The 9,930-nt window shown below is 54.7% G+C and overlaps 1 protein-coding gene across 1 annotated transcript in view; it reads right to left on the bottom strand.

The window, feature by feature from the left end:
• LOC103260100 (slit homolog 1 protein-like) overlaps positions 1-9,863 on the bottom strand; it is a gene marked incomplete at both ends in the record, with an annotated part of 62,155 nt that extends 52,292 nt beyond the window's left edge. Inside the window, 4 exon segments of the mRNA XM_021712147.1 lie at positions 5,897-6,040; positions 7,044-7,115; positions 9,209-9,280; positions 9,792-9,863. Of these exon segments, the coding sequence (XP_021567822.1) occupies positions 5,897-6,040; positions 7,044-7,115; positions 9,209-9,280; positions 9,792-9,863 (360 nt within the window).
• Between the last annotated feature and the right edge of the window lie 67 nt (positions 9,864-9,930).

Here is a 9,930-nt window from a genome sequence, read left to right as displayed (position 1 = left end):
CCCGAGACAGCCGCGGAGAGGCCTCCTGCACCCGTGCTGGCTCCCAGCCTGAGGCCGACGTCCCCACAGAAGTCCTGGGAGATGCAGCAAGGGCCAGAGTGGGGACTCGACATGCCCCAGCCACACTTCCTCCGCCTTTGTGCCACCCGTCCAGGCATCTGCTGGGGCACCAGGGCTCTCCCAGCGGAAGAGGGACCGCTGTGCAGCGTTCGTGCCTGGCTCAGCCCAGGCCCTGGCTGCTGCCCTCTCGGCCGGCCCTTACCTCAGGGCTCTGCCCTCCGGCCCCTGACTGGGATGCTGGAGCTTCCCCTGGTCCATTTTTCCCTGCCACACTCCCACCCGAGTCCTGGCTCCTCTCAACTCCACCACGTGGACCAGGTCCCCTACCCCTTCCTCATCCAGCTCAACATTTATTTCTCACTGTATTTTTATTTATTTACAGTAACAGGGTCTTGCTCTGTCACCCAGGCCAGAGTGCAGTGGCATGATCATAGCTCACTGCAGCCTCTCACTCCTGGGCTCAAGTAACCTCCCATCTCAGCCTCCCGAGTAGCTGGGACTACAGGTATGTCTCACTACGCTTGGCTAATTTTTTTTTTTGGTAGCGATGGAGGATCTATGTTGCCCAGGCTGGTCTTGAACTCCTGGTCTCAAGTGATCTTCCCCTCAGCCTCCCAAAACACTGGGGTTACAGGTGTGAGCCACCACGTCCATTTAAGCCATCCTTTTAAACCGTCAATCTGCACAGAGAAGACGTGTGTACTGGCAGGCTGGGGCAGAGTTTGTAGTTCATTTAAGATGCACCAGGATTTAGGGATTGCCTAGGAAACTCACCAACTGCCCTGTCCACATCGGCCCATGTGTTAGTGCCCAGCTCTGCCTGAACTTAATTTCTCTCATCCTCACCATCTATCTGGGTAGAAAACTCTATTTCAAATCAATCCAGTTATGTTGATCAAGCATATTTGACACTGCTCAAGGGTGAGGGTAGACAACATCCTTTCAAAGAACAGGTCATTTGTGCCAAAAACAACCTAGAAAACTTGAACCACCCACAGAGGCAGGTGCCTCCTGTATAAACTTGAGTATTTTGTACAAATCAGATTGGTTTTTTTTGAGTTGGAGTCTCACTCTGTCGCCCAGACTGGAGTGCAGTGGCTGCTCCCAGCCACCGCAGCCTTAACCTGTTGGGCTCCGGCGATCCTTCTGCCTCAGTCTTCTGAGTAGCCAGAACTACAGCCACACGCTACCACGTCTGGCCCATTTTTGATTTATTGTAGAGACGAAATCTCGCCAAGTTGCCCAGGCTGGTCTCGAACCTGCAGGCTCAGGCAATCCACTCGCCTCGGCCTCCCAAAGTGCTGGGATTACAGGCTGAGCCACCAAGCCCGGCCCAAATCAGAATTTTTAACAGTTTAAAGGGCAGGGAGCTGAGAAGGGAAAACATTCAGGAGGAAGAAAAAAAAAATCTGTCTGGGGAGAGATCATCATGTTAAGGCACATTCAGAGACGCGCTGCACGCGTGGCCACGCGGCCACCTCCGTGGACATCCTGACAGTGGAAGGAGAGGAAGACATGGTTGACGTTCGGGCCCTTCCTGGAACACGCATCAGGGAGTCACAGTTTTTGACGCACACGCTCAGCATCACTAGTCATCGGGGAAATGCAAATTAAAACCACAAATAGAAACCAAAAAAGACAACATCAAGTGTCAGTGAGGACGCAGAGAAATTGGAGCCCTCATAATATGCGCTGGAGGGAATGTAAAATGGTTCATCCATTTTGGAAAACATTGGCAGTTTCTTGAAAAGTTTAACATAACTGGCCGGGCTCAGTGGCTCACGTCTATAACCCCAACGCTTTGGAAGGCCAAGGCAGGAGTGCTTGAGTCCAGGAGTTCAAGACCAGCCTGGGCCACACAGCGAGACTCTGTCTCCACAGAAACTTAAAAAGATGACCTGGGCATGGTAGCAGGCACCTGCAGCCCCAGCTACTCAGGAGGCTGAGGCAGGAGGACTGCCTGAGCCCAGGAGGTTGAGCTTGCAGTGAGCTTGACCATGCCACTGCACTACTGCCTGTGTGATAGAGTGATGCCCTCACTCAGAAAAAGAAAAGTTTCGCATCAATTTACCATGTGACCCCAAAATTCCAAAAGAAATGAAAATGTTTGCCTGCACAAAGATTTGTAAACAAATAGTCACAGCAGAAATAGTCACAACCGCCCCAAAGTAGAAACCCTCCAAATGTCCATCAACCAGAATGGATAAACCAAATGCGGTCTGTTTATGCAAGGGAAAAGTGTTTGGCAAAAACAAAAAGAACGAAGTTACTGATACATGCAAGAGTTTGGATAAGGCTCAAAAACACTATGCTGGCCAAGCACGGTGGCTCATGCTTGCAATCCTAGCACTTTGGGAGCCCAAAGTGGAAGAATGGCTTGAGGCCAGGATTTTGAGGCCAGACTGGGCAACATAGCAAGACCTCACGTCTACAAAAAAAAGAAAACAATAAAAAACATAGCCAGACATGGTGGCACAGGTTTGCAATCTAAGCTACTTGGGAGGCTGAGGCAGAAGAATCGCCTGAGCCCAGGAGGTCGAGGCTGCGGTGAGCCATGATGGTGCCACTGTACTCCAGCCTGGGCGACAGAGTAAGACCCCAACTCAAGGGAAAAAAACAAACACCACCATGCTAAGTGAAAGCAATCATAAAAGATGATGTACCGTATGATTCAATTTTTATGAAATGTCCAGAGAAGGCAGTCTACAGTGGCAGAAATCAGATTAGCGGTTGCCAGCAGCTGAGGCTGGAAATGGGGCTTGATTGCAAATGGTCTCAAGGGATTGGGGGCGGGCGACGCAAATGTTCTAAAACCAAATTGTGGTGATAGTTGAACTACTCTGTACATTGACTAAAAGTCATTCGATTGTACACTTAGAATGGGTGAACTTTATGGTATGTAAGTTTCGCCTCAATAAAGCTGTGCTTTTTTTAAAAAACTCAAATCGCCTGGGGCAAGTAAACCTGCAGCAAAGTCAATTCTGTGGCACAGAGCACTCGGCCACCAGTCTCAGAGCTATGGGCAAGTCAAGAGAGAGTTGGTGAATTTAAATCTGCTCGGGTTTGACAAAACAAGACTCGGTCAAGGCATTTCACCACCGGAGGTTGCAGTAAGAATATCTGACTGTGCCTCGGATTTGCATTTCTTTCATTCTTGCTCCAAACTGCACTTCAGCTGTCAGTATCTCATAGGTGTTCATGCAAGTTCAGTTTTGCTTTGCAGCCTTAAATCACGAGCTCTGTCCTTTCAGAAGAAGTACAACTGAGGGGGCAGCTAAGTTCTCGGTGATGGTGACGAGATGTCTGAGATCACACCCCTGCTCCACTACGTGTTCTGAGACTTTGGGTGAGTAAAGTAGCCTGCCTCTGTCTCAGCTTCCTTATTAAAATCAGGGATGATAGGACCTACCTACAGGGTCACAGCGTCCTTGAAAATATGGAGTAAGAGAACTCACGCAAAAAACGGTGGCTCACATGCGTCTCTCCAACCCCCTCTCCCACCGAGGCTGTCTTGTGTGGGGGTCCCAGCCACTCATCTCCTTAGCAGGTTTCTCTCAGACATCCTGTCAGCTGCTTAAAATTACCCCAACTTGCCAACGTTGGGTCTCTGAGTTCACACACACACACACACACACACACACACACACACACACACACGTCAAGTTTCCCCCGGGGGCCATCAGCCTCTCCCTGACTGTAAGTAAATGACTTGGCAGGAGCTGGGCTGCAGGTGGCTTTCCTGAGTTTGTCTCTGGGCTGACACTGCTGTTGGCTGTGGGGTCCCCAGGGGGCAGGAGCTGCACCTCTGACCCCACCCGTCTTGATCCTATCCCAGCACCTCGTGCAGATGTCACCTCATGGAGAGCAATGCCCGGTGTGACACGATCATATTGCGAATCCATGCCCATGAAGTGCCCGCCCCGGGACCCACAGGCCAGCACAGCCGGGCAACTGTGGCCTCAGAACTACAGGCGTGGACCGGAGACCCCCGAGGTACCCAGGCTTAGCCACACAGCAGACGAGAAGCGTCCTAGGCAGAAGCATTCCCATTAGAGGGCAGGGTCGCTTTTTCAAAGCACAAACACACAGCACTTTCCAATGAAGAGGGAAGGTTGGAATTCAAAATGTCGGGATCCCTCGTGCATCACTGGGTCGGGGCCTGTGACCCACGGCTGCTTTCTCCCCAAGAGGGAGGCGAGCGGAGGTACCAAGCCTCCTGAGGGAAGGCTGGACGGGGTGGCTCACGCCTGTAATCCCAGGAATTAGGAGGCAGAGGTGGGCAGACTGTCTGAGACCAGGAGTTTAAGACCAGCCTGGGCAACATCGCCAGACTTTGTCTCTACAGAAAAAAATCCAAAAGTTAGCTGGGCGTGGTGGCATGCACCTGTAGTCCCAGCTCCTTGGGAGGCTGAGGCGGAAGGCTCGCCTGAGCCCCAGGAGGTCAAGACGGTGGTGAGCTGTGATTGTTGTGATCATGTCACTGCACTCCAGCCTGGGCGACAGAGTAAGACCCAACTCAAAAACAACAACAACAACAAACAAAACAAAACACAAACACACTGCAAGGAGGAAGGGAGCTGGAGAGGACCCGTGAGGGACACGACAACCCACCTCGGTCCCCATATGGCATAGGCCTCAGGTAAATCCTCAAACTGCCAGGATCGTATAGCACGCATGAGACACTTGGAAATTTGAACACCGTTTAGATATTCGATGACATTAAGAAATTCGTTGTTTATTTTTCAGATACAATAATGGTGCTGTTGTGATTTTAAAGACTGTCTTTAGAGAGGTATGAAATTTGTACAGACGACTTATGATGACATCTGGGGTGTGAGTAGCATGGAAGAGGGGGCGTTGATGACATGAGTCCGGACAGGAGTTAAAGTTGGGCGGTGATATTTGGGGATTCACTGCACCACTTTAAAAAAAATTTATGATTTTTTTTGAGTTGGGGTCTCACTCTGTCACCCAGGCTGGAGTGCAGTGGCACAATCAGCAATCACGGCCACCACAGCCTTGACCTGCTGGGCTCAGGCGATCCTTCCGCCGCTGCCTTCCAAGTAGCTGGAACCACAGGCATGTGCCACCATGCCCAGCTAGTTTTTTATTTATTGTAGAGATGAGGTCTCACCAAGTTGCCCAGGCTCTTCTCGAACCCAGGGACTCAGGCAATCCTCTCGCTTCCGCCTCCCGAAATGCTGGGATTACAGGCATGAGCCACTGGGCCCGGCTCACTGCACCACTTTTAATAGGCTTGTACTTTCCCACCACAAATTGCCAGATTCGTTGCTGTCTAACTTTCAACTGATACTCATCATTGTTATGACTGTATTTCACGATGCATGATTACTTTCTGTGCAATCAATAAAGAACAAAATGCTGCCAGTGAAAGGCTGTACCCCTGATCGAAACATGCACCCCAATCTCAGAGCTGCTAACGTAGAAACGTGCCTTCGAATCAGTGGCTATGTTGTACTATTACTGCCATTATTGTTGTTGTTGTTAACTGCAGCCAGCGTTTATCAAGCATTTACGATGAGCTAAACTTCCTCCAGACATCCCTTTTAGTCACGAACAGCTCTATGAAGAAGGCGCTGCCATTTTATGGATAAAAATGAGGCCCCGAGAAGTGGCCCAGGCCACACAGCTAGTAAGAGACATAGCTGGGACTTGAACTCAGTGTTGTCCAACCCAGGTCTGTGTTCTGCGCCTGTAAGGGGCCACCACAGCCGCCCGGAGTCCAGCCCACACCAGAGGTTGTAACCTCCCGCCCACCCACTGGAGCCTCCCTACCTCGGCAGGCGAGAGGGGAGGGGGCGGAGGTGGCACTCACAGCGTCTGGATGGCCCGCAGGGAGGTGAAGGTGCCCTTGGCGAGGCTCTGGATCTTGTTGTCGTACAGGGAGAGCAGCGACAGATTCTGCAGGTCCTGGAAGGCGTCAGGCCGGATGCAGTTGATCTTATTGGCATTCAGGAGCCTGGGGCAGAGCCGGGAGGGCAGGGGGAGGCGCCAGGTTAGGCTTATTCCGTGTCCTGGGTGCCCTCCTCGGCCCAGGCATGCGTGGTGCCAGGGAGGAACCCACCCAAGCTGGGAGAGCTGCCCTCTCGTGTCCACTCTATGCAGAGGGTAGCACTCCGACCACCTTCCCTGCACTCAGGGATGCCTCATCCCCCCTCAGTCCACTCTTCTCTCTCCCAAAGAACTGCTAAGAGATGCCCCTAGGGTTCTTTTTTTTGTTTGTTTTGAGTCAGAGTCTCACTCTGTTGCCCAGGCTGGAGTGCAGGGGCACGCTCACAGCCAACGCAGCCTCGACCTGCTGGGCTCAGGCAATCCTTCTGCCTCAGCCTTCCAAGGAGCTAGAACTACAGGTGTGTGCCACCACGCCTGGCTAACTTTTTGATTTATTGTAGAGACGAGGTCTCGCCAAGTTGCCCAGGCGGGTCTTGAACCCCTGGGCTTACGTGATCCTCCCGCCTCAGTCCCCCAAAGTGCTGGGTTTATAGGCGTGAGCCACCACGCCCAGCCTTGCCCCACAGGATTCTGGGAAAGCAGAGAGCCACCTGGCAAAGGCATTTTAGGGACTCTTCCTCCCACCCAGAGTTCTGCAGGGTTCCCCGGGCAGCTGAGATGGAGCATCTGTGTTCACTGCCTCAGGGGTCCTGGGGGAAAGTCCTTGCCTGAGAGCGCATGTTTCAGGAGGCAGAGCTGCCCTGGGTGCCCCTACCGTGGGAGACTGTACCCAGTCACACCAAGCTCTCAGGAGCCTCTCTGCTCTGGCATCCTGGGAGCAGCTCTACCTCTCTGGCCTCTGCAGAGCCCAGAGTCCCCCAGACCTACTGGGTCGGCCCGCCTTCCATGGGCCCTGTCTCAAGTGAGTCCCAAACCCAAAGAGGCCAAAGGCAGGGACAGACGGGCTAGCAGGCCAGGGGAATGCTGGCCCTCCCTGGTCCCACCCCAGACGGCCCAGGACGGGTCCTTACAGGAGCTGCAGGGTGTACAGGCCTCCAAACACACCACGGGGGAGGTCTGTGATCTTGTTCCCATAGAGGACCCTGGAGAAGAGGCAGCAGAAAGGCAGGGTTAGAGGGCAGCGCCCCAGGGCCCTGGCACCACCTCGAAGCCATTCAGAGGGAGCCCGTCCAAACGGTGCCTGTCTGTTACAGCAACTCGCCTGCGGGTGGCAGTAAAGTGTCTCAGGACAGCATCGCTGGTGTCTAGTTTGCACAAAGGTGCCCGGGGGCTGGAGGCGACCCAGGTCCCCATCACTGAGGAAGCAGCCCCCGACCCGGCTTCCTAGCCCTCACATACGGACCCCACATAAGCCTGCCAAAGGGCCCTTCCAGGGAACCTCATGGGAAACTCATCTGCCCCAGAATCCAGAAGGAGGTTTTTCAGAGAAAGCCCCACGGGCAGGAATAACTCACATATTTTCAGAGTTACAGGGAAAAAAATAGAACACCAGACGGCACGTGCAGGATGAGATCTGGGTGGCGTGATTTCAAGTGGGTTTTTTTAATGCTTGGATATTTTCAAAGTTTTCCGCGTTGAGCATGAATTCCATATATAATGGGGGGGGGAAGCAAAAGTTTAAACACCACCTGCAGGCAGAAAAGGGTTCGGGGACTGCACGCAGCCCAAGCTTTGGGGCGAGGCTAGATTCCACTCTCAATGTCATCTGCAGACCCTACGGGCGACCCTTGTCAAGTTCAAGCTGAGTGAACAACCCTGCGTGCCGACTCTTCAAACACGACTTCCGGGTCATTTCCCAGGATGGCACCGAGGACCAAAGGGCCTGCTGCGGGGTCTGGGCTGGCCCGTGTAGAGAATGATGAGGCCAGTGTGGCTCGAGTGAGAGCCAGAGAGGATGTGGCTGGGATTTTACCAGCCAGCAGCAGGAAGCCACTGAGATGTGGTCAATTTCTCATCTCAGAAACACTCTGAAGAATGGAGCAACGCGGAGAATGGAGCAGAGACAGGAATTCGAACAGCACACAAGGTCAGGGTGGGCCACGGCGGGCACCTGGACGGGGCCATTGGCACGATCTCGGCGTGCACCTTCCTATAGGGCAGGGAGCTGGCTGTGAGCAGGCACTCGTGAGAAACCCACTTAGTTGGGTTCTTTCACCCTTCACCCCTTTAGACTGGCATGCTCTAACTTATTTGCTTCTCATGGGAAGGTCCCTCATGGTGGCAGGCCACCTCCAGGATCTGATCTCCTCGGGCTGTCGTGGGCAGCTGTGTTGGCAGCAAGCTGCAAACTTCAGAGGCGCCACTCACAAACGGCTCCACCCACTCCCTGGGCCCCTAATCCAAGGAAAGCGGGCAGGCACAGAAGGAACTAAGCCAGCAGCCACCCGCACTCCCCAGGGGGAACTTCCATTCTGCTCCAAGTGCCAGGCCTCTTCTCCGTGCCCAGCACGTGTCCCGCGCTGTCGAGGAGCAGGTGAAAGCACTCATTCCTAAGAGTAACCAATGCCCCCGCTACAGGGCGTTCACCCGACTGCAGGGCACCGAGTGTGCTCTCTGTGTAAAGGTGTTGTGGGTGCTCAGAGAGTGAGGGTTCAATACACCAGGGGTGCAAGAAGCATTGGGGGGGGGAGTTGATGCTGTACTGCCTTTCGTCTGTTCTGCAGGGAGACACTCAGGAGGCCCCAAGAAAAGGAAATACCGGAAGGAGGCCAAGGAAAACACTGTCCTCACATCACCCATCGCATCTTGGGATCAATCACATTTGGGAATACAAGACAGCGAGGTGTGTCATGGGTCACAGCTGCTCACCGCCCCCATGGGCGACTTGGGCAGGGCTCAGGAGCTTCTGTGGGGAGGCGGGGCTGAGGTGGCTGCCGCAAAGCACGCTGGGAAAATCCTCACCTAGGAGTGCATCCCAGTTGCCAGGGGCAACGGCTCTGCCCTGCTTCTCCAGGCACTCAGCCCTTGGTTCCCTCCTCCTCTCCCAGCGGACCAGGGTCCATCCGTGAGAAAGAGGGGGCCGGGCACAGCAACCCCTTGACAGCCATGGGGAGACCAAGAAGGAGAGGGAGAGGCAGTCCCCTCTCCTCCCGTACCCACCAGAGGAGCCCTGGCCCCCTGCAGCCACCTGGGGGACACCCTGGAGCCCCGAAGGAGCCTGGGCACCGCTACTCACAGCGAGTTGAGGGCTCGGAGGCCCTGGAAGGCGTCGGGCGCGATCTCCCCTATCTGGTTGTTGCTCAAGTCTCTGCAGGAGGGTGGGAGGGAAGGCATGCATCTGAGTCCCTCCCGCAGCCACCGAGCCCTGCCGGGTCCCCTCCACCTCTTAGTGCCACGGGGGGCAGGGAGCTCTTGGAAATTAGAAAAGGGAGGGGCCGGCTCTCCCACCCATTTGACAAACCTGGGGACCACTGTCCCCCATGCAGTCTGCAGGTTGCATGGTGGGAGCCCCAGCTCGGGAAGCTGTGGACACAGCTTTCCCACATCTTGGCTGTCTCCCACAATCCTCCCCGTCCCCGGTCCCTCCTACTGGTGCCCAAGCTGAAATGGGGAGTGTCAAGCAGCTCTGGTCACAGGCCACACTCAGGCTCAGCGCCCCATTCGGGCCTCACAATGGCCCGGCGAGTTGGTCACGCCACTGCCATCCCCGCATCACAGGCAAGCGGCCCTGGGGGTGGGAAGGCGGGTGGCCGGCCTAGGCGCTTCTCCTCCCTGCGCCGACCCCCTAGGAAGCAGCGGGGTGTGGGTGGGGGGCTCACATTCTGCGCAGCTTCCGGTAGGGTGAGAAGGCTCCTGGGGGGATGGACTTGATTCCATTGAGCTCCAGGCGGCTGCGGAGAGAACGTGGGAGGAGAAGAGGCCCAGGTCACCCGGCCCTGCATGGTGCCTGTGGGGCCC

The sequence above is a fragment of the Carlito syrichta genome, unplaced genomic scaffold (assembly GCF_000164805.1).
Source record: "Carlito syrichta isolate Samal-C Ts95f unplaced genomic scaffold, Tarsius_syrichta-2.0.1 Scaffold88019, whole genome shotgun sequence".
Taxonomy (NCBI): Eukaryota; Metazoa; Chordata; class Mammalia; order Primates; family Tarsiidae; genus Carlito; species Carlito syrichta.
Note: the sequence above shows the minus strand (reverse complement) of the source record. Positions and strands in the feature narration are given on the sequence as shown.